Raw genomic sequence first — 25555 nt, forward strand, 5'->3', positions numbered from 1 at the left:
TGTTGAATTGTGATTGTTGGATTCCTGTGCTGATGAATGATTTGTGTTCTACAAACCAAATGTTTTATTGTTAGAAAAAACAGCAGTTAGAGTTTTATAAGCTATGGGATAACAGCATGGTATGGTCATTTGTCTGTTCAGTTGAAGTCACAGATTACTCGTCTGGTACAGACTGCTATGAAGATCATGGGGGTTAAAAAATACCCGTCCCTCCAAACAATCTATGAGCAGTCTATTATCAGACAGGCACAGAAAATAGTGTCTGATCCAACTCTCATTCTCCACCCAGAGACACTACCGCATTGCATTGTGGGATATTTATGCCGCTGTAGTGTCCAATGTTGCATACTATAATATTTCACCGGAAATAGTATGTAATTTGCGTACTATTGGTTTCATACTAGGGTTTCGGACAAACTAAAATATCATGTCAGTATGGAATTTTATGAAGCTATACAGTATGTGTTGTCATGTGTTTTTATGAAGCTATGTGTTGTTGTGTTTTGTTATGAAGCTGTGTTTTTATGTTTTGTTATGAAGCTATGCGTTGTTATGTTTTGTTATGAAGCTATGTGTTGTTATGTTTTGTTATGAAGCTGTGTTGTTATGTTTTGTTATGAAGCTGTGTTGTTATGTTTTGTTATGAAGCTATGTGTTGTCATGTGTTTTTATGAAGCTATGTGTTATGTTTTGTTATGAAGCTGTGTTGTTATGTTTTGTTATGAAGCTATGTGTTGTTATGTTTTGTTATGAAGCTATGTGTTATGTTTTGTTATGAAGCTATGTGTTGTTATGTTTTGTTATGAAGCTATGTTTTGTTATGAAGCTGTGTTGTTGTGTTTTGTTATGAAGCTATGTGTTGTTATGAAGCTGTGTTGTTATGTTTTGTTATGAAGCTATGTGTTATGTTTTGTTATGAAGCTATGTGTTGTTATGTTTTGTTATGAAGCTGTGTTGTTATGTTTTGTTATGAAGCTATGTTTTGTTATGAAGCTGTGTTGTTGTGTTTTGTTATGAAGCTATGTGTTGTTATGAAGCTGTGTTGTTATGTTTTGTTATGAAGCTATGTGTTGTTATGTGTTTCTATGAAGCTATGTGTTGTTATGTGTTGTTATGAAGCTATGTATTGTTGGGATGTTTTACTATGTAGCATGTATGATTCTATCTTCTGTGGAACCACAGGACGGAGTCCAGAACAAATTTCCATATGAGAAGATTAAAAGTATATCTTATCTTATCTTATCTTATCTCATAGTCAGTAAGTACCTGTGCTGCAGAAAAAATGCTCCTGTGACTGATATATCACTATATGATACATTATTAGATTGTTAATAATGGTGCATTGATGCATAAATTGCATTTTACTGTTAAAGCTGTGGTCAATGCGAAGCTAATTTGAACTACTTCACTACTATTAAAAGCAGATGACTAATGGAGTAGGAAAGGATAAAAAACAAAGTTCTGCTACAGATATTTCTATTCATTTTTTAAAACTTTTTAAAAGATTTTTTTTGTGAAATATTGGATACTTTTGCCTCTTTTGGCCTCATGCTGTTATGACAATTACACCATCTGAAAAGTAGCCGAATAGTACAAGTACGTCATACTTGTACTCAAGTGTAGTACTTGAGAAAATTTACTTAGTTCCTTTCTTTTGGCTGCAGATGTCTGACTGATCAGCCCTGTGACGATAGCGAAACAGATGGACATTGAGTTTCATAATGGCGGTCTGACTCTCCCTTTCACTTTCTTGCCAAACCAGCCTCCGTTTGATTACACTGGCCAGTGAATGGACGGATAGACGGAAGAGCGGATCGAGAGAAGGAAGAACGGATGGAGGGCAGGTCGTGGGAACAGACACTTGTGCCCAGGGGACGCACAAACACACAGACTCACACACACAAATGTCCTCGGCAATCCAGCCTGCACATGGAATATCTATTCTATTTATGATCACTCTATATTTGTAGTTCCTGACCCCCTTTGTATGTGTGTGAGCGTGTGTGAGTCTTAAGCTCAGTTAGTCTCTGGGAATCTCTATACAGACAAACAAAATGCTTGTGTTTCATGTGGGAAACCAACAATCTGCTGGTCAGTCAGAGGGAAATCCCCTCATGACAGAGAGAGCTATATGCTATTCTGCTGTGCAATGTGAGATTCAGGTTTTAGACCTTTAATGACTAAATCAAAATCTGATAGATTAACACACTTAATATGAATATGAAGCTTACTCTTGGGATCCATTCTACACTCAAATGAAGACCACAAAGATATATTTAAATGTTGCTTTAGTTAGTTAAGTTATTCCTGGTCATTTTTGTGCATTGGTACATTGTCTCTCTTTTAGAAATTAAAATAAATATTACAGGGATAAAATTAAATTCAATATGAAAATTAACATTTTGAAACATTAACTACCAAAGTTGTAGAACACAGTTTATAATAAAATTGATATTTTTTGGGGATAGTTTTTGCCTATAGTGTCTCCCCAGACTAGCCCTATATAGAGAAGACGGAAACTTCATGAGGCCTCACATGTTACTTGTTGAAGAGAGTAAAGCACATGCACTAATTTGCAAAGACCCACATAAATAAGTAACCTAATGAGGAACATAATGTCTCCACCTGGAGCCATGATGGACCCATATTGAACGCTCCAGGCAGGTCATCAATTACCCATTCAATATGTCCCTTTAACTTCAGGTCCATGTCCATCACTATGGGTGGCTTTAGCAGGACAACTAAAATCACGCATTAACACAACTTGCGATTTTTAGGTTGTAGTGGGTTGTTTTAAATCTAGAGTGAAGATACAGGTATTATATGAAACTAGAAAAACCTAAGGAATCAATTGGTACCAACTATGTCGTACTAGCATGTCGGGAAAGAGGTTAAATAACGCTCTAAACTTAAGCTAAATTTTGGCGAGGAAAAACTGTCATGGCCATTTTCACAGGGGTCCCTTGACCTCTGACCTCAAGAGATGTGAATAAAAATGGGTTCTATGGGTACCCACGAGTCTCCCCTTTACAGACAAGCCCACTTTATGATAATCACATGCAGTTTGTGGCAAGACACAGTCAAGTTTTAAGCGATTGACAGCCCTAGATGTTTTGTTTCAACAGGCCTCACTTGATACAAGATTTATTTAAAATTTGTAAAAATGTACTTTGATGTGTCTTTCATTTTCTATTGCAGTACAATACTAATTACTCAACTTGTTCTAAGATCCATCATCTATTAACAAATAGCATGTCTGATGTAACAATGCACAACCTCCCCTTGTTGAATTTCAACACGCTGCCTTTCGGCTATATCCCATTATCCTTCCTGCCTGTGAGCCAATCATCAGCCTCTCTTGGCCTATCCCCACCAATCACAGTCAAGTGCTCAATCTTCACTGAATGGTTATTGACGGTATCGACCTGCTGATGTTTAACTCATTAGCCTCATCATCGACAAACATGTAGCCCCTAGCAAATACAGTAGATAGATACCACCCTGACGAATAGACAGATATACCTTGAAACACACACATACACATACAGTACTGTACACTACCACCCTGACAAAGTAATAGACATACTTTCAAAGGACAAACAGGGCCATACTGAATGCCAAAGCAGCTATTTTCACGGCAATGGAGAGGCAGAACGTGTCATAATCTGACCTGGAAGTGCTTCATTCACATTTAAGAGGAGAAGTTGTTTCAAGCAGATGTTTTCATCCAGTCAGCGCTGCTTTAAGCGAGCGAGCAGTTGGATGGCCATTGTTTCGTCTCAAGGACACTCTGACACGGCTGTTGATGGATGCACACCAGCTGTTGTACATCTCTGTGACAGTATAAATCGAATTACTGAAACAGCTATCACAGCAGCACACAGCAGAGGAGAGGGGCAGTGGCCGTTTTATAGGCCATATAATTCTAAATAGTGCTAATTTAGTGATAAAAGAGGAATCCATGTATGTCTTAATCAGTGGTTGTAGGCTAAGTCTAATCGAGTGGGTGATTTCATAAGATGTAATCTGCTATAAAATGCATACAGAGTGAAGGGGCTTATGTATATCCACTTGAAGAGATGGCTATGTCCCTTCAAGTACCCTCGCAACAGATATGTTGAACTGAATATGGAGATTGATCCGACATATGATATTGTGTGATGTGGGAATGGCTGATATGGATTTCAAGAATTTGCAAGTCCTGTTCCTGTATCAGTTACAGTTTTTGTCCTTGAGTATTCATCTCCGGAAGGATGTGTCTAATTTCTGAACCCTAGAGCTGGCATATCGTAAATTGTTGCTAAAATACTGCATCTGAATTAACCTTAAGGACCTAAAGAGGAACCGCATAAAGACACAGGGACAGCAGCATTTTTTTGAAGGTGAAAGTGAAATATAATAACCAGAAAATGACAAGTTTAAACCATTGCACATGGAGGAAATGTAGCCTGCACTATTGTGCATTTTAAACTATGCTCAAAAAAATTGTCTTAACATGGGCCCATGACCGAGGTACTAAATTACACTTTCCAAAGAATATATGCCTCATTTGCTTGTGTCTATTCCTTCATCACCCATTGACAAATAGCTGGAAAACCAACTGCAGTCACTCAATACAAATAAAAACATGCTGTATTTGTTTCTATTTGGTGATTTTGTAACACAGTGTCTTAAAGCCTTTCCCCTCCCATCGAGACAAAACTCTTGGGGATATTTTACTGTACAAACACACACACACACATGCCTTCTTGTTTTGGCTTTCAGATCAACTGCAGCCCTTGCAGTAAATGGCTATAGAGCAGGATATGGTTGTGTGTTATCCATCCCTTTGATGCCCCCTAGTGCATTTTATTGGAAATGTAACTGAGGATTGGGAGACTTCAGTCAGCATCAGTGTGTTATGTTACTCGGCAGTCAAATAAAAGACAAAAAGGGAAACATCAGCTGCCAACTTGTATGGGGAGAAGTGACAGGGACATAAAGTTAAAGGAAAATCAAACAGGATAGCTTCCTTTGCTTACAATACTAAGGGATCCGGCAACTTTGTGTGTTTCTACCACACACAAAATGTTTGAAAACATATATACCACTAGGATTGTAGCCCACACACCCCAGATAATAATGCATACAGTGCACTTTCATAGACTAAGTTACTGGAGTTACCCTGCACTATACTCATTTTTAACAGTCTCTTCTGCACTATATTTACTTTTTTAATAGTCGTGTATCACACAGCTGTTACCCTGCACTATATTCAGTTTTAACAGTTTTCTTCATCTCCTTGTATTTTTATATCTGGTATATTCTTTTGTACTTTGTACTTTGCACTACTTACGTTTTTACTGCCTTTTCACTAACATGTTTTGAACTATGGAACTGTGATGCTGGAAATTTGAATTTCCCTCGGGATCAATAAGGTTACTATCTATCTATCTATCTATCTATCTATCTATCTATCTATCTAATACGAAAAGAAAGCTGAAACACATTCCACAGCCAACTCATTGGCAATGAAATTAAACCTACCTGATGTAGGCCTAAGTACTGTTTTTTGTATAAAGTTAATTTAAATTAAAGTAGGCCTGTAGCTATATACCTAATGGTAGATAGCCTCCTGACATTATCATAGATTGTTTTGAAGAAAAGATACTGAAAATCTTTGCAGTTGACAACAGTAATTCTCCATTGACTTTTATTAAAATCTAGAGTATTTGTTTACAATACTAAGGGATCCAGCAACTTTGTGTGTTTCTACCTCACACAAAATGTTTGAAAACATATATACCACTATGATTATAGCCCATACACCCCAGATAATACGAAAAGAAAGCTGAAACACATTCCACATTCATTGGCAATGAAATTAACCTACCTGATTTAAGTACTGTTTTTTTTGTGTAAAGTTAATTTAAATTAAAGTAGGCCTATAGCTTTATACCTAATAGTAGATAGCCATGTTTCCAAGTACTGTTTTTGTGTAAAGTGTAAAGTTAATTTAAATACAAAAACATAATAACAAAAATAATAAAAATAAAAACAAATAATAAAAAATAATATAAAAATAAATGTATATACCTAATGGTAGATAGTCATGTTTCTCCTGACATTATCATGGATTGTTTGAAGAAAAGAAAGTAATACTGAAAATCTCTGCAGTTGACAATAGTAATTCTCCATCGACTTTTATTAAAATCTAGAGTATTTGCTTACAATACTAAGGGATCCAGCAACTTTGTGTTTTTGCAAAGTGTAAAGTTAATTTAAATACAAAAAAAATAAAAAATAAAAATAAAAGAAATAATAAAAAATAATATAAAAATAAATGTATATACCTAATGGTAGATAGTCATGTTTCTCCTGACATTATCATGGATTGTTTGAAGAAAGAAAGTAATACTGAAAATCTCTGCAATTATCTTTGACTTTTATTAAAATCTAGAGTATTTGCTTACAATACTAAGGGATCCAGCAACCTTGTGTTTTTGTAAAGTGTAAAGTTAATTTAAATACAAAAAAAAAATAAAAGAAATAATAAAAAATAATCTAAAAATAAATGTATATACCTAATGGTAGATAGTCATGTTTCTCCTGACATTATCATGGATTGTTTGAAGAAAAGACAAAAAAAAAATCTCTGCAGTTGACAACAGTATTTCTCCATCGACTTTTCCCATCTCGATTGATAAGGCTGATAATCTCCATCCTTGCTGCTCAACTCCTCCCGTCTGGTTGTTTACAATCTCTCTGGTTAAACATGGCCGCAGACAAACTCACTCATGGCAGCTAGCCCTCGATAACTCTCGAAAATCTTTAATTTACAAGTCTTAAGTTGCAAAAACAAAGCTATTCCGCAGTTAGAAACTTAACAGTCTCTCTCACCTCGCTGTTTGTTGTGTTGTATTGTCTTCCTGTGCCTCGTTAGCCGCTGAAGCTAAGCAGCGAGCTAACATCCTCCTATAGAGGAACAATGACAGCGACTTCTGCTGCAGCCGGCAGCAGCAGCATCAGCAGCTGTCTCACTGCGAAAGGACTGGACATCAGTCTGGCTGCCCTGCAGAGACAAGACCCCTACATCAATGACATCGTGGACGTGGCCAGCCAGGTTGCTCTGTATACTTATAACAACAGGGCCAATGAGTGGGTAAGCTTCAACTTTGGTTATGTGCTAACTTTAGCTTAGCCTCATCAGCGTCCTCTGATAGGCGCGCGCTTTGTCACTCTGACTCTGATTCACCACCACCTGAAGTTACAGACCTCCACTGATGGGTGTTTAGGGCCGGATGCGGTGTTTTCCACAACAATTGATACGTTTAATCCTCTCTTATTCAATCCCCTGGACTATTGTAACAATATATTTATTGAGCAACAGTATCATTTTGCTAATGTTTGTGTTTTATGTGTTTCTTTTAGGAGAAGACAGAGGTGGAAGGCACCCTTTTTATCTACACAAGGTAAATGGAGCTGATGCTGGACTCTGACATCTTAATAAAAGGGAGGACATTACACCAATCCTAACATCATTGCACTTGATTCCCCTACAATTTAGAATTTAAAATTGTACTACTCACTTTTAAAGGGACTATTTGTAACTTTCAGAAATGCTTCTTAACAGCGACACCTGTGGCCATGAAATCAACGAAAGTCAGCGTCGGGCTCGCGCTTGCTCGCTCTACATATACCTGAACGAGCATCGCTCAAAACAGTGAGGCGACACACGTCAGCTAAAAGCACAATATCACTCTATATTTCAGCGGCTTGGCAGTAATGTTAGCTGACCAGACGAAGGTCTCTCCGTGAACATGATTTAGATCTGATCCTAGTGTTGGCTTTTACTGCCTCAGCGCAGGCTGATGCAGCGGGGCTCTGCAGCGTGTCTCCCTGCTCTCTCCGCCCGCAGCCGGAGAGAGCAGAGGAGACACCGGCACCCGGTCGGTAACGAGACGATAACGTTACTAGCTGAGGAGCTCCGTCACTTCACAAGACACGGGAAACCTCTGTTGGTCTGGAGGAGCTGCAGCATTTATTTCTGCACAAACGTCCACTGTACATTCACTAGATATACTTAGAGTTAAACTAACTCTTCTGCAGTGTAGAGTGAGCGCGCGTTCACGTCTAGAGGTGGAGCGAGCTGAGAACGCGCGCGCTCTCTGAGTGAAGGCAGGCAGGCAGAGGAGGAGGAGAGGCAGCTGCCACACGCGAACGCACATATGCGAGCGCGCATGTGTGGCGACCCGCTACATTTATACGCTTAAAAAGTTACAAACAGTCCCTTTTAAAGCACAACTTGGTCTGACACCAGAATACATAATGGATCTCTTAACACCCTATACGCCTGTACGTGGTCTGAGATCATCTGATCAGCTATTTCTTGCTGTTCCCAGGTCCAATTTTGTGATAAGGGGTGATCATGCTTTTGCTGTCAGGGCTCCCAAACTCTGGAAAGCACTTCCTATAAAGATCATCTAACTCTGTATCCACTTAAAACACTTTTGAAAACACATTTTTTTAGGATAGAATTCCTATAAGTAGAAGGGTATAAATATATGTATGTATACATCCGTTTCTGGACGCATGTGTACATCTATACACATTTATGTATATATACCGTATATTTGTTTAATCAACCATTTTACCACTTCTATTATTATTGATATGTTCTGTGATGTTCTGTTTTAACAGTTACCATATCTTTTACTTTATTTATCTGCTTTTATTGTCTTGTGAAGCACTTTGTAACATCTGTTTTGAGAAGTGCTATATAAATAAATGTATTAGTAGTATTATTATTATTATTATCTTGGTGTCTAAGGATTTTCCATGCCAAACTTTACTTAAAGTACAATTCTTAGTATGTGTTTGTTGGGAATTGCTTTAAATCTCTTCAGACATATTGAAACTGCAGCCATACCCAAATGTTAACATTCAAAATTGAATTTATTATTATTTAGCACAACTGTTTCTCTGTAATATATCATAGTGAATATGGCATAACTGAAGTGCCTCTTGTTTCAAGTTGTGATTGACTCATTTTTGCATGAATTCTTCATTCTTATTTCTATGCTGTGTGTGTGTGTGTGTGTCCTCTTTGTATTTCAGACTGGCATCTCCCAGGCATGGTTTCACCATTATGAACAGACTCAGTATGGAGAACTTGACGGAGCCAATCACCAAAGACCTGGACTTCCAGCTCCAGCACCCCTTCCTGCTTTACCGCAATGCGCGATGTAAGGAGAAAGACACACGGATACACACAGAGACACATGTCTTATCTCTGCCTGTTAATTATTGATACCTGCAGTTGTTTGTCCGACACATTTTGTTCTCATTTAGTGTAGTTTTATACCCTTTACCATTTCTTTTGGTGTGATATTCATTGCAGTGAATCAGAATTATCAGGGCCAGAGTGATATGTCTTAGCTGACAGTTTTATTTCCCAGTCACTTTCAATGCAGCTCATTGTGTGCTGAATATCGACCAAAATCTTAAAACATTAACGAAAAGAGGATAGAAAATTTGCAAAAGAAAATGTTTAAAAAAAAAAAAAGGTTATACAGGGGTCAGTAACTCTAGAGTTAGACAGACAGTCACCGACTGCAGACATAGATGACTAAACACAAGGGCTAGCCACGTAGACTAAATAGTTTGGAGATACTTTCCTGTGTTTCACAAGCAGCCAGACACAGCGAGACAAACTCTTTGAAAGGTGGAGACAAAGACAAACAGGAAATGAGAGAAAACAAGAGATAGACAGAGAGATATGCATATACAGTATGCTCATCAGATTGTGTATATTTTACCTCAAAATCCACATGAGACCTTGTCTTTGTCACCTCACACTTAGAAATGACAGGTGTATCTATAGCCACAGGGAGGAAGTTAGATAAAAGACTAACAATTTGATAGAGTGGCCAAAGTGTGTGTAGCACGCTGTTCATTTGAGTGGGAACCGTTAGCTCCATATATGGAGCAGAGGCATCGTGGCGGTGACTCCAATTCTGTCAGCCTGTCTGTCTCTGAGACCTACATCTGGCTCACACACACACACACACACGTTGCAGGTTGCACGTTGCAAGAGCCTGACAGCACTACAAAACCAGCCAGCAGAGATTAGATACACCACAACAGTCACTGATAATATAAACACACTCAGGAATCGCTGACACACGCACACAGACCTCCCCTCCCTCTCTGTCGTGGTCTCACACTCTCCATCAGGCTCAGCAAGAGAGGCAGGTGGAATGCTGTGTTTAGATACCAGTGGATTCCTTACGCCTGCTTTGATCCCTTTACTGTATTAGTCTTACTGACGCGTATACAACACCGCCATTATTAAACATCCTGAAGGCTCAGGGAAATAATCTGTGTGACAAACTTTTCTCGTTGACCTCTTAATACCTTTTGCACCAGATTTAAATGGACACATCAAAGATGATCTGTGGCCTCTAGATGTGGTCAGAGCTTCGTTAATGGGGAATAAATTGCAAGTGAAGTTAACAGTTTACTTTTCTTGGGAAGGAAAGGAATTTAAAAACACATAAAACCAGCTCACTTGATTACTATTTCCTCTGATAAAAAGGAATAATGGGCAGCCGGTTATGTGAGGTAAAGAGTGGGTGAGTACATAGCAAACCTAATGGTCAGTGGCTACAGCTGATAACACTGATAGATGGATATTAAAGCACCCAAATAAGGAGAGATGCAGTATGGTTATATTGAAACTGATTTTTATCACAATAGCTGCTCTGATTCACTGGGATTGTTGGACCATAAGTTCTTTTTTAAGCATGCAGAATGAGCCCGATTTAGCTTTACATCAACATGTCAAGTTATCCTCAGTAAGCGTTTTCCGGATAATGTTGTTTCCTTTCCAGAAAACTGCATAAACGGGAACACATCTCAGCTCTTGAAAGACATTTTTCACTTGCTAACATCTGATCTGTTTCGGCCCCAGGCTGTTGGTAATGCTGCCCGCCAGTCCCGCTGTATCGTGACCTCTGCGAGCCAGGGTCGTGGAATCTTATCATTAGATAAACATGTAGCTCTCAGTGCTGCCGTTAACTTCCTGGAATGGCAGTTGGCACAAAGTGGCACTCCAGGCTAAAAATACGCTGTCGAGATATACCACAGAACAGGGCAAGATTCAGGGAGGTGTACTTTGGTCTGAGCAAGTCATAATTCCTCCGAGTACAGACAGATAGAGGGACGGAGAGAAGGCTTTTTACATTCTTTCCTATAAGCACCTACGATCCCAAGCAGTGTCTCAGTCGCCCCATTATCTGCATGTGGAGTTGATCCCCTAACCTGGGCCGTGTTAGTGTTTTGATTTTTGGCTGTGGCTTGTGAATCTGTCTGCTCCACTAGACACTTTGACTGGTAACTAACCACTCATTTGGATGTCTTTCAATTAAAGAAACATTTGGGTGGTAAAATCATGAACATGCTTCTAAAAGTTGTGATTACAGTATTCTCAGTTTGACTCCTAGTTTATGTGCAGGACATTGACAGTTATATATGTCTCCCCGTGCCATTGACCCACTCATGCAGATTTTGGATTGCACTGTGTAGCAGTTGGGAGCTAAAGTCAATGTGAAGGGTGGTTTGCAATTTTCTATTCTCCTGTTATAAGTACTCCTAACGAAGCAGAGCCCAAAGGTGTTGACTTTGGTTTATTTATTGGAGAGCTGAAGATCTTAGTTGAGCAGTAATCTAATAATCAAAGAACAGGCAACTATTTTGATTCAAGCTGCAACGATTAGTTGATTAGTCGTCAGCTATTGAATTAATCGCCAACAATTTTGATAATCGATTAATCAGTTTGAGTCATTTTTTTAAGAAAAGAAAGTTAAAATTCTCTGATTCCAGCTTCTTAAATATGAATATTTTCTATTTTATTTCACTCCTCTATAACAGTAAATGGAATAATTTGAGTTGTGGACAAAACAAGACATTTGAGGACGTCATCTTGGGCTTTGGGAAACACTGATCGACATTTTTCACAATTTTCTGACATTTAATTAATTGAAAATAATTGTTTGTTGCAGCCCTAGGACATTGATAGTTCTATATGTCTTCCTGTGTCATGGACCCACTCATGCAGATTTTGGATTACACTACATAGCAGTTGGGAGCTAAAGTCAATTCAACGGGTGTTTTAATTTTTTCTATACTACTGTTATATATACTCCTAATGAAGCAGAGCTGAAGATCTCAGTTCAATAATAATCTAATAATCAATGAACAGGTAACTATTTTTGATAATCAATTAATTGCTTAAGTAACTTGTAAGCATAAATGCCAAACATTACCTCGTTCCAGTTTCTTGACTATGAAGATTTGCTGCTTTACTTTGTCCTACGTGATAGCTAAGGGAATATGTTTCTTTTTTGGACTGTTGGTCAAACAAATTGAGTAATTTGAAGACGTCACCGTGGCCTTTAGAAAAGTGTGATTTCCTTTTACACCATTTTCTGACATTTTATAGACCAAATCATTAATTGTTTAATCGAGAAAATAACTGAACATGTTCTGTATCCCACTAGCCACATATACTGCTAACATTCGCACTCCACTCAACATGTCTGTGGCGTTGTGTACGGCAGGTGTATGGACAGTCTTACCTCCTGGTCGGACGTATGTGTATCCCAGGTCTGTCTCTGACACCATCAAGCCTTTGTATCTGACCTCAGGTTCCTCCTCCAGTCTCTCATGTTTGGGTTTCCTCTGAAACAGGCCTCTCAGCATGGCTCCGCTGGGCTCTCAGGACTCTCACAGTCTGCTAGCTATTGAGTCTCTCTTCAACTTAAAGTCGCTCAGATTATTACCTTAAATTGCAGCTCCGTTAATATCTTATCCGCTAGGAATGCCAAAGCTGACGTGACACTTCCTCTGATAAGATTTGTCTTCTTCAGAAGCGAATGATGTACTGATGTGTAAATGTCCCTTTATCCAGGTCAGGTAGGGCACACATACAAGCTGTCAGAGCGGTTGTGGCAATGCCTCCTTAGAACTGGGAATGTACCTGCAGTTAAGCGTCAGGAGGAAGGTGTATCAATAGCGGTAATGTCTTCTTTGATGAGTTTCGGTAGCTGCAGATCTCAATATTTACTCCTCCAATGTCATGAATTCCATTCCTACAAAACCAAGGAAGTGATGGTTCTTCTCAGAAAACAATAATTTCCAAGCATAGATGTGCCGCTGACAAAACGTCCAGCAAACTAAATATACTGTAAAAGAATATCAACACTGTTCCTCATGACTGATGCAGAGAGCTCTCCCCACAAAGCTGATCACATACTGCAGTACACCTAATCCATCTTGGACCACGCTGCTGCTTACAAATATACGTCTGCATTTCTAACTATACTAAATCTAAACAAAACAAACAGAGTAGTCCCAGTAGGGCAGTTTGGGCAAACAGCCAAACACGGTTACTGTGTTGTCAAAGCGCATTTAATGCGATGTCGCTGCGCAAGTCGAACAAAAACGTATGAATCAGATTTACCCAACAGAGTAGTGTAAGGACAGACAATGACGTGCTGCTTCCCAGTCTTTAAAAAAAAATTCTTTTTATGCATCCAAGTCCCACTGGAGTCCCGTCAGAGTCACTGTAGGTCTACAGCAGACATCACATGTGCGCCAGTGCTCACTGTTTGGCTCGTTTGTCGTAGAGGGTTTGAGCTAAAGTCCTGGATCACTTCCAAACTTCAGTAGAGGGATAGCTGCTGACGTTTCCAATACTCCTCGTTCAAAATGTAAAGGGATGCCGTCATATTCAGAATCAACATTTCCCAGTTAGTGACCTCTTCTTATAGCAGTCTTAGACGTTGGTCATCCTTGTCAGTGGTGCAGAAGTCCCTCTGCCTTTCTTCTTCTCCTCTCTCTCAGTCTCCAGTGTGGTTGACTGGAACCCTCTAACTGTCTCTAACTTTCACCCTGAAAGCGTAACCTTCTGGCCACTTCCACTTTAGTGTTGGTGCTATTGGTTGTAGTCCTCCTCCCACTCTGTCGCTCCCTCTCTCACTATCTCTCTCTCACTCATAGGTTTTTTTTTATCATCTGGTTGTGTTTTAGACTATACTGGACAATTGTTTTCTTGTCCTCATCATTTTCTTCTATCTTTCCCTTTTAGTGGGAGGCAACATACTGTCGTCTTGTATCTGAAGCATCACAGGTTCCTTCCTCCCATCAATTCACTTCAGCTCGACATTTTTCATTCATTGACAAAACTCAGTGTCTGTTTCCTGACAGCTAAAGAGCTCTCGGAGCTAGATGTTTCTCTCTTGGCGGGCTTGACGATAATCCCCTCTCTAACACACCTCACTTCGTCCTATTTCACATCCGTCACGCTCATATTTTTCCCCTCAATTTTCCAGCTCTCTGACTTTGACTGCGTGTCTCTCCGTCTCTGTCAAACAGTCTCATCCCCAGTGAGCACTAAGCGGCTCCGGCTCCACCAGACACTCTCCCACTGCAGTTACTTATTTGGTACTGGGCGGATTTTCCCAGGCTCAACTGAACTCTGTGTGTGTGTGTGTGTGTCTCTGCCTCTCCCTCCATACTGACCTCAGAGGCTTGTCCAGCCTCATTTGTGGCCAAGTGTATGCTTGTGTATATTTTTGTCTGTCTGTGTGGGAATGTGTGTGTTTGATAGGACTGTGGCGGTGACTTTGTCCACCTCGTACAGTAGACGGCACTTTGCTCTCTGTTTTCTGTCTCTCACTCACCTCTTTCCCTTGTTAGAATTGACCTTATCTTTTCTAGAGATCCACTTTAGAAAGTGTGTGTGTGTTGAGGTGTGAGATGATGTCCTGCTGTGTTGATTAGATTGGGTATCAAACCTCAATACCTTTTTGGTACAGACTGAAATATGTTCCAGTATCAATCACTGTTCAGCACTAAAAGCTGGCATCGAATGCTTGCTCAGATTCATACTCCCTTCATCTTATTTTTTGATCACACAATTTATGATTTAAATCATATGTTTGCTAGTTGTAGTCTGTATTTTAAGGCTGCAACTAACGATCGTTTTCATTGTCGATTAATCTGTTAATTATTAGTTATTTGGTCTATAAAATGTCAGAAAATGGTGAAAAATGACGATCATTGTTTTCCAAAACCCAAGATGACGTCGTCAAATGTCTTGTTTTGTCCACAACTCAAAGATATTCAGTTTACTGTCATAGAGGAGGAAAGACACCAGAAAATATTCACATTTAAGAAGCTGGAATCAGAGAATTTTGAGAATTTTTTTTCTTCAAAAATTACTCAAACCAATTAAACAATTATCAAAAAAAGTTGTTGATTAATTTAATAGTTGACAACTAATCGATAAATCGTTACAGCTCTAGATTTAAATCATATTTTTGCCAGTTGTAGTATTGTTTTGGTATCAAAATTCCGATACCTCATCGACACTAGCATGGCTCAACAATAAGAATTGTCCGCTTGCAGTAAAATGCCATGTCGGGCTAGTAAATCTAGCAACTCACTTGCCCAATCAAACATTGTTTTTTTCAAGAGCTAATGATGGAAGTAGCTGAAGAGTGAGCCATCTCGCTTTCCTTTATTGTCTTTGGGCAGTAGATTTCCACCCAACCAGGCAAGTGAATAAAAAAACAAACAGTAACGTTGAACCCTGACTAGTTTTGAAAAATTATACACAATACCTAGAGATATGTTTGAGTGGATAAATGGAAGAAGGTGAACTCTGGGATCTGGACGTTGTTTTAGACCTTCACTGTTTTTATTTCTTGGGACTAAATTTAGTTGCTGGGCAAAATTATGAGTCTCTCCTCACTGACGGGAATTGCTCCCTCTTTCAATATGCTTTTAGGAGCCGGTGCAAAAGAAAATAGTAAAATGAGTCACAGTGTAATGTAATGCGTTGCCTTTTTCCTCCCTTGTTGACCATGTTTATGTAGCTCAGGAGCCTCCAGGGGCCCGTGTTTCACTGTATAATGCCACCGTTGGCTTCTCTTCCCGTTGGGGAATGACTCATTTTAAACCCTGGCTTTAGACCCAGCGGGGCTAATAATAGACCGTTTACATGTCTGCATTGATGTCATAGCAGCAGTTGTACGACAGCACGTCTGCACGTTCATTTGATTGTAAGGGTAAGGCGGATCTGAAAGCTCATTTTGTCGTCTGCTGACCTTACTGGATGGTGCGTCTCATTTTTTATTATTCCAGCGGCTAACTTCACTTCTCTCTCTCTCTCTCTCTTTGCTCCTCTTTGTCCCTCTCTTTCTCTCTCTCCCCCAGTGGTTATCCATGGGATTTGGTTCTACGATAAGGAGGACTGTCAACGCATTGCTCAGAGGATGAAGATGTAAGTGCTTTATGTAACCACGAATTGTATGTATACACCACTCAAAGAAAACAAATTGATAGTGGGATTTGGTCCACTAAACAGGGACTAGTGAGTTATGGTCCGTCAGCCACTGCGGCTGAGAGAGTTCGTTTCATATCTTAATCTGCACACGACAGAGACGACATGTGTTTATTAATGGATCTGTGTCTGGGGGCTTAGAGTCAACACAGTGACAACCGTAGTATGTTTGAATTTGGCTCCCAGGGTGAGCGATCGTTTCTTTTACTTTAGTTTAAAACATGAATTAAAGTGGAATACTTTCATCAGGATTTAAGACGAGCATTTTACCTTTACACCTGCCTTGTATGAATCTGTATTTATTCTCACATGGACTCGTTTGTGTGTTTAGTCTTAACCAGCAGGAGCAGACCCTGGCTCAGTCTCAGGGTGGATGGTTGTCCCCAGGAGGAAGAGGAGGAGTCGTTGGAGGAGGAGGAGCAGGAGTAGGAGTTGGAGGATTACTTGCAGGAGTACTTGGAGGAGTTGTTGGAGGAGGAGGAGGAGGAGGAGGAGCAGGAGTAGGAGTTGGAGGATTACTTGCAGGAGTACTTGGAGGAGTTGTTGGAGGAGGAGGAGGAGGAGGTGAAGCGAAGGGAGTGGACATCATCAAGATGTTGACCAAAGCACGCACAGAGTATGACAAGGTAGGACAACACCAGACTCTGCTGGCTTTAGGGGAACAATAGAACATTACAGATCAATATTTTATTTGATCGTTTGCATTTCCTCATACTGACCAGTAGGCGGTACAGAAAACGTCTAAGATCTCCTTCTCTTCTTCTTTTCCCCCTTTCCATATGTCTCTCTACCTGAAGTCTACGTCAGAGCCAAAGGAGATTGGTGGCAGCAGTGCTCTTTATGCGAACCCCAACCTGATCAAACCAATACCTGTTAAACCGAACACTCAGGTAAAACACCCTCAGCCACTTCCTGTTGCATATCAGGGTTGCATTCAGTACATCGCATTTGCTAGATGAGGCCTTTAGCGATAAAATTGGTGATCTACAGAAAGAGAGGCTATCGAATCTAGAGCTGCAACGACTAATCGATTAGTTGTCAACTATTAAATTAATCCGCAACTATTTTGATAATCGATTATTCAGTTTGAGTAATTTTTGAAGAAAAAAAAAGTCAAAATTCTCTGATTCCAGCTTCTTAAATGTGAATATTTTCTGGTTTCTTTACTTCTCTATGGCTGTAAACTGAATATCTTTTGAGTTGTGGACAAAACAAGACATTTGAGGACGTCATCTTGGGCTTTGGGAAACACTGATTTACATTTTTCCCCATTTTCGGACAGTTTATAGACCAAACAACTAATCGATTAATCAAGAAAATAATCAACAGATTAATCGACAATGAAAACAATCGTTAGTTGCAGCCCTAATCGATTCCACAGCACGAGAACAAAGGCAAGGGATCTGCTAAAGTCAAAGTCAAATGGTACTCACAACGAGTAACAGCAAGTGTGAAAGACCTTTGTAGTTAAAAAGCTTTACTTTTTAAATACTTCAGAAATAACCGCACCATAGTTAGTTCCAATAGTTCTCTCTTCTCTCTGTTTGTCTCCTCCAGGAAAGTGAAAGTGCTGAACCCAAGCCTCTCTCCCTGGCCACTCTTTTTGGCTCTCAACCTCAGCATCACCACTCACCCAAACCCAACCCAGTCTCTCCCATGGCCGCCCCTGTAACGGGGCCCTCACCGGGGCGAGTCGCTCGCCCACCTGTAGCCCGGTCGCTGAAATACGAGGACGCAGTGAACTCTGGCAGGAGTGCGCCCTCCAAGGGAGGGAATGTCGCCATGGTAGCGTGTTCAGATGGAGCGCTCAGGGCTGTGATCGGAGGACAAACGGTCCCAAATGTTGTGGGCTTGCTGCCGAGTCCCACTAGCGCCCATCATCAACAGCAGCAGCAGCAGCAGCAGCAGCAGAACCAGCCTCAGCACTGCCCGGCCATCCAGAAACTCATGCAGGGACAGCGGGGAGTCGGGGTGGTCGGAGGGGTGCTACAGACCGTGTCCGAGTCCCCCGAGAACAGGCTGTGTGACAACGGGGTGCCGCTGGAGCATCACCACCTCCATCACCACCTGTACCACCATCATCAGCAGCAGCAGCACCACCTTCATCATCATCAGCAGCAGCTTCATCATCATCAGCAGCAGCAACAGCAACAGCTTCAAGCTGACCCGATCAAGAGACTTTTCCAAACCCAGCCACCTCCTCCCTCCTCCAACCCTCTGCCTCTGCAGCAGAACCCCCATCTCCCATCGCAGCTCGTAATGGTGGATTCCGTGTCGTGTTCCCACCTTCAAGCGCAACAACAAAGCCAGCAGCTGTTTTTCAGCCTACCTAAACCTCAACCAGAGGCACAGCACAACAACCAGTCAGCTCCAACTGCACAGGGAACAGGTGGGACATCTTTTATCCTATCAATACGCTATGAATAAGCAGTACTAAATATCTGTACCACATACAAGTTTCACATTATAAATAATAAGTAAATACTATTAATAATACAACATGTTAAATAATAAATAATATCCAAAAGATAAGTAACAGGTAAAAACACATTTTCAATGATATTGTTTCTGCTGTATCAGGTTTGCTGCCATCTCAGGTGACCAATGACCAAGTCCTTCAACCTTTACAAGGTATGATATCAGTTTCCTTCAAATAATTAACAGTCACTTTGTAGTTTCTGTTTTGTGACACAGATTCCAACCTTACTTTTGCACCAATTTCAGTCAAAGTGAACATAAATCTAGTTAAATTTTAGAGAAGCTGTAGAGCCACGCGTTCTATTCATTTTTCATAACGCTTCTCATTTCCTTAAGTTTTGCATTTGTATACAAAATGTATAATTTCACCATAGTATATAATGGCCATTGTAGCCTTCTGTTTCTGCGTTATCTTGGAATCTATAATGTTGTGTGCTTGCCAGTGTTTGGGTGTCTGATTGATGAATATATTGACTATCTATTGTAAAATAGGCCTGAATATATCTGACAAAGCTATGTGAGTTAACCATTTATTTAGTATTCTCACAGGTATTTGACTATTTGTGTATCTATTTATTGCCATTTCTCTATTTAAACTGTAATGTCTCTGCCAAGATGCCTGTTTTTTATCTGCATTAGCTGTTAGAATGATTCTGATCATGCTCTCCTGTCAGGTCTGTCTTCCCAGATGCCTGGCGTGGTGTCGCCTCATGAGCTCCTGGAAAAGCTCCAGCTGGTCCAGCAGGAGCAAGGCCTGGCTTCCCATGATCCCCCTCGACTCACTCCAGGACTGGCCCCTCGGTTCTTGGGGCCCGCTCAAGGTCAAGGTGCAGGACCAGTCCCAAACCAGACCACAGCCACAGCGGGTCAAAAGGCTGCTCTGCAGTTTCAGGTAAGCACTATGGACTCTGTTAGTGGTTGACTTTAACCATTTGGGTTGCTAAAAAGTAGTACTATGTACTATTAAGGAGTATTAATAACTGTCCCTGTGTATTCAGGTCATCTCCCCCCAGCGGATACCAGCCACTGTGGCCCCCAACCTGCTCCTCTCTCCCAGCGTGTTCACTCAGGCAAAGCCTAGTGGCGGGTTGCCAGCGGTTACCCAGGAGAGCTCGACCCTGTCCAGACCCCCGCTGCAAAACGAGATCAGAGGCCTGTCCAGAAGCCAGCTTCAAGCCACACTGCTGCATCTGATCCAGGTAAAACATAATATTACTACGCATTATATGTCCATGGCCTCAGATCATTTCACTTTGTCCATTTGTTGTGTTTATGGAAAAGCAAGAGTACAAAGCCGGGGTTCCACCAAAAGCTCTACTTTTCAAGGATTTAAAAGGTTCCTTCAGCCCACTGTTGTCTGCGTTTCCACAGCGGTCTAAAGACCTGTGAAGATTAGGCAAATTTTGTCCGCTGACGTATGAAAAAGCAACATGACATGGGACGAGGGCTGCTAGTGGTCACAGCGGTAAACACACTCTGCAGCCTGCAGTTCAGTTTGCCCGCCCGTTTCATCTTAAAAAAACACATTGGAAAAAAAAAAAAATGTAGGTTTTGTCTCACTGCGATGATATTTACTGATTCATGGTGGATGTAATGAATGAAATGCAGTGGAGGAAAATGAAACTAAGAGCGTCTGTCTCCACAGTAAATCATCTGTTGAGTGTTTGATGGTTATTTATTTGTGCTTTAGAGCGTAACCGCTGTGAAAAAAATGACAGCACAGTCTCTCTTTTCTCGATCTCATTTCTTTTTTCTCTCTTTTCTCTTTTAAAATGAGTCGGGGAGCCGACAGCAGAGCCTAAAATGTACTTTTAATGTTATCAAACGGAGAGAAATGCTCTCCCCTCGTCCTAAAAAGATCCTAAATCGATACTAGAGTACTTCCTTTTTTATGAATGAAGCAGTACACGAGTTGAAGCCGTTGAAGCAGCGGTGCTATGTGTGTTTTACCAATCAACGACAGTCATCCCTGCAAACTCTAAACAGAAAGTTCCTGTAACCCCCCGAACCAGGTCCTTTTTTGGGGGGTAAAAAAAGCCCCGTAAAATGTTTCCGAAATTTAATTTAGACCCTGGTTCCTGCTGTCGAAACACAATGAGTTCTTTAAATGGAAAGTTCCTGCGGTGGGCTTAAGTGCAACATGCATGCACACAAATGTACAGTATGATGATCGTTGCTTGTGTGTTTCAGACTGACAGCTCATTCCTGGACACCATCTATGAAGCCTACATCAGCCGCTTTGCTAACGACTCCAGCAGCATGTACTGATGACTCTTCACACCCTCTTGTCTATACATACACCCTGTCCAGAGCAGCGTGGGCTCATTCTTCAACACCTAATATGGACGTACCACTTCCTCCTACGAATCCAATCACGCACACACACACACACACACACTCTCACTGTATCTCCTCTGCACTGTGTAACCAGTCAATATGACTCTCTTCACTTCAAGCCAAGTTTCTCTAATCGCAACAACAACAAAAAAAAAGCAGTTATCCAAAATTATGAATATTTGTTTCAATATCAGGAAACAACTTCTCTCAATCTGAGGACCACAAATTTTTGGCACAAATGTGGCATAACCATACAGTCTTTATCACCTGTGGTTAAGAGGAAATGTAGCCTATACTCTCATTGAAGACAGAATATGCTGCAACCTCACTGTTTTCCCAAGTTTTAATTTAGCAGTACTTTTTTTTTTTTTACCCAAATGTAGCAGAATTTTATTTTACTTTTATTTGTTTTGTTCTAATGTGTCGTCTTTACTCCGTCACAGTCGTCCAACACCAGCCAGCCTTCTGCGCTTTAATAAACAAGTCTTCCTAGTCTACAAACTAGTGCTGAAGGATATGCTCTGACTCCACTTAGGAGATGAAATGAAAAAACATGTTAAACATGTTTTGTTTTCTGTACATTTGGAAATGTATATTTAGATGTTATCAGAGTTTGTTGGATTTAAATTTACAATTGTTTTAAAATTAAGCTCTTACTAGTTTGTTTAAGCGAGTATATTTTACTATCCAAATTCTTTTAAAGTTATTAAAATGATACCTTGTCATTCTGATTTTTTTTTCTATTTTAGTTACAGTAATATTATTATTATTATTATTATTATTATGATGATGAAGAATTCAAAATGACATGGTATCCATCTAACTTGAAGTAGCAAGGACAGCACAGGAGCTTGTTAACCTGGGCTACCTCACAGAGAGCTATACTTCGGAGGTGTACCTGTGTTTTTACGTAGCGACAGATTGTCAATTTTAAAGATTAGATAATCCAGTCAGGGTTTTTTATTTCAGAAAACTCATCTTTTAACACACTGAAATATCACTGGAGTTGATTTCGCATTCATTTCCACAGTTCCTGAACATTTTGTCTGCCAAACAAAACAATTTACAGACATTCCCCTCAGGAATAAAACTCACTTTTTATCGATCAAACACTTTGCTATTCCAGTTAAATAAATGATTGGTTGAATGGAGATTTAAAGCAATAAAAAGCAGCAAAAAAAAGTATATAAATACATCCGATAAAAACTGTTTGGAGTTCACGGGCCTGTTCAAAGCAAGTATAGTCGAAAACATGATAGAAAATACATTTCCAAAATACTGTTTCGCTACACGCACCGCATGAAGTGTCACTCAGTTCCTCACAGAGAAGTCACAGTCAATAAAAATGTTTAGTTCGATCAGGGTAAGGGGTTTACAGTTTGTGTTTAACTCACATATAGGAAGATTATACAGTAGCAACCAGAGAGTACACAAAACAGCAGCGACAAAATAAAAAGAGAAAGTACATTTCAGAAAAAAAACAGAATATTTTTCACCTATTTTTGTACTCAAGCAAAATATATTGTTCTCATAGTAAAAAGAACCAGCATGTAACATTACAATTAAATGCACATCTAACAGTAAAACTGAATTCTTATACAACATATCTGCAGTTATTTGTCAAATGCCGTTTTGTTTCTTTTAATATCATCCATAATCTTTTTTTTAAACATGGTCATTTAAAATAATACATTGGAACGTCAATGGAAACATTTTTACACACTTTTTATTTCCTTTTTTTGTCGGGAATGTTTTGCTCTTACATAAACTGGAATATATTTTAATTGGATATTAAATGTTCTCAAACTGCCTCTGTTGTCTTTTTTTGTTGTGTCAATGGATCTGCATGGCTGACTGATATTATGATTATTAAAATTATTATTCAAGATCGATCCAGCCTCAAGTAACGGTAATCACGGTAAAGGTACGCTCATTATTGCTTTAATGTCACGTCACTGCTTTGTTTTTACCACGATCAATAGTGTAACATAATGTCTACAGTGATTAATCAGCTGTTTTTTACACACCCAGCAGTATTGAGGGACCTCGTCCAATTAACTCTAATAGACTTCATACAACTTCAGTTTGTTTTTTCCCCAATATTAAATCGCTCCCTGTGTTTGTCGCGCTTAACTGAGCACACAGTACAAGCCAATAAAGCAGAGCTGCTGACACAACGGTGTTAATTTGACTGAACAGGGGAGTTGTCATTCGTACAAGGACTAAAGAGGAGAGGGCAGGTGACCCAGCAGCCTTGCACACTTGACAAAACAATCTCACTACGAGGTCCAATCAGTCGCTGTTGTGGAGCTTTTGATCAAATCAAATGATCTTCAATGAAGCAGCTACTAAATGGATGTTGTGGTGTAACCCTTTTGGAGATTGATTTCTCAACTGTTATTTACTTTTAACCTCAGTTTTCAAGCTTAAAGGAGCAGTGTGTAACATTTAGGGGGATCTATTGGCAAAAATGGAATATAATATTAATAACTTTGTTTTCTTTAGTTTATAAAGTTGTGTTTTTGTTAGCTTAGAATGAACCGTTTATATCTACATACGGAGCCATGTTTCTACAGTAGCCCGGAACGGACAAACCAGTGGACAACTGCGGGGTCTGAAAAGTGAAGCCAATGCTGAAGTGCCTTAAACTTTAATTATTTCTAATAGCCATCAGAGAGCGACTCCTCTGGTTGCAAAAAGAAGTCTAATTGTATAGAAGTCAATTTTAAAATGAGCCTACTTCTCACTTGATTTATTACCTCAGTAAACATTGTAAACATGAGTTTATGGTCTCAATCGCTAGTTTCAAGTCTTCTTCAATACAGCATGATGTTCATTTAGTAAGTTATGGTCCCATTTAGAGTCAGATAGACCATAACGCAGGGGATGCTTTAGGGCGTGGCTACCTTGTGATTGACAGGTCGCTACCACGGCGTTGTCCTGTCTGGGAGTTGTCCGGTTTTTTGTCTTACAACTTTAACCCCTTCATATTGTGTTTTCAGTTCATGAAAGTTAATTGTAACAATTTGGTCATCTAAAAAAAATGTCTTATTCAGCATTCAGTTATACTTAGCTCCACCCTCTCGTGTCACTTCTGGCTGCAAAAAAAAGAAGATGGCGACGGCCAAAACGCCAAATTCGAGGCTTCAAAACGGCAGTCCACAAATCAATGGATGACGTCACGATGACTACGTCCACGTCTTATACAACAGTCTTTGCGACAAACCAAACACTGGCTCTAGATGGGGCCATTTGTATTTTCACATTTTTGCATCCTCCACCGTAGTTCTCCAACACGCTTGGCACACGGGAGAAGTTTCAGTTGGTTGCAATTTGCAACCTCACCTACACACTGCGCCTTTAAAGTGCTCAAAGGAAAGCGGAAATGTGAACAGTTTCAGTGTCAAATATCACGCAAGCTGACCTCAAACAATGTACATCAACATTTTTTCATTAATGCTGAAACCATTTTCACAACGTCACTACATAGCTTTGTGTTTTATTCATAGTGCAACAATGGCATTTATTTGCCCGTAGTAAATTGACAACAAATCACACATGCATAACTGACTGATTCATTGACATCCTGATTGATTGATGATTCACAGAAAATGGCCCCTCAGATGAAGTCATCAGCTGGTCTCCCATGACGACCACAGACTCTCTGGACAATGAGGATAATGACCTGTCACTCACAGTTTCCCCATGGCATACATACAGTATGCTTCTCTAGATAAACAGGCTGCGCATGGTAAAAGGAATACAGTGACAAGGTTTAAATTACTCTTAGTGTTTCAGAATATTTTCAGTATCTTCGTGTGGCATATTCTTATATCAGTCCATTAGTGCTAATGAGCATTCTTGTTATCAGGGCTGTTAATGGCTCCCTAATAACAGCTGGGAACCCAAACACTGACAGGAAGCGCAGTGTGAAGTGATCAGAGTCCAATCAATCTGCTGCCCACTTTTTTTTCTTACATTTTGGGAATTTGGCTGCCTCTCCCTCTCCAACTTCCTTCCTGCTTCCTCTCCCCAACCAACACGGTACATGGTAATTAACATCAGTATTTACAGCAGCAGATGCCTTATACCCAAAATCAGAATCAGATACAATTCATATACACAAAAAAGCTGAAAAATATAATGTTAGGAGTGCTGTATCAGTGCCATAGCATAGTATTTTATTTATGTTAGGACCTTCAAATCTTCAGTTGTTTCAGGAATCACAAACACACACACTATTTCCTCTGAGACGAGGAGGTTCCAGACCATTGGTTTAGCTGATGGAGCTAAAAGTAAGGGCTGACTATTAGCCCTGGCTTAGACTAATCAATGGCTTCTGTTGGGTGTGTG

At 40.0% G+C, this 25555-nt stretch overlaps 2 protein-coding genes across 12 annotated transcripts in view; one reads left to right on the forward strand and one right to left on the reverse strand.

Moving 5' to 3' along the window:
• Positions 1-14525, reverse strand: part of cacna1c (calcium channel, voltage-dependent, L type, alpha 1C subunit) — a 245436-nt gene extending 230911 nt beyond the window's left edge. For 6 of the 11 annotated variants that reach the window (XM_074626036.1, XM_074626032.1, XM_074626035.1 and 3 more), the window contains exon 1: positions 12618-14523. In XM_074626036.1, coding sequence (XP_074482137.1) covers positions 12618-12741 — 124 coding nt within the window. In that variant the 5' untranslated portion in view covers positions 12742-14523. Of the gene's footprint in view, positions 1-12617 lie in introns of all 11 variants that reach the window. The other 5 variants (XM_074626030.1, XM_074626025.1, XM_074626026.1 and 2 more) reach the window with 3 other exon arrangements.
• dcp1b (decapping mRNA 1B) lies at positions 6719-23012 on the forward strand. Its single transcript, XM_074626038.1, has 11 exons — positions 6719-7141; positions 7411-7451; positions 9097-9224; positions 16261-16327; positions 16719-17013; positions 17185-17277; positions 17945-18776; positions 18968-19018; positions 19540-19757; positions 19864-20064; positions 21056-23012. Exons 1-11 carry the CDS (start codon positions 6968-6970, stop codon positions 21131-21133), a joined length of 2178 nt encoding a protein of 725 aa, XP_074482139.1. The 5' UTR covers positions 6719-6967; the 3' UTR covers positions 21134-23012.
• The last annotated feature ends 2543 nt before the right edge of the window (positions 23013-25555 follow it).

The sequence above is a fragment of the Sebastes fasciatus genome, chromosome 23, assembly GCF_043250625.1.
Source record: "Sebastes fasciatus isolate fSebFas1 chromosome 23, fSebFas1.pri, whole genome shotgun sequence".
NCBI classification, from domain to species: Eukaryota; Metazoa; Chordata; class Actinopteri; order Perciformes; family Sebastidae; genus Sebastes; species Sebastes fasciatus.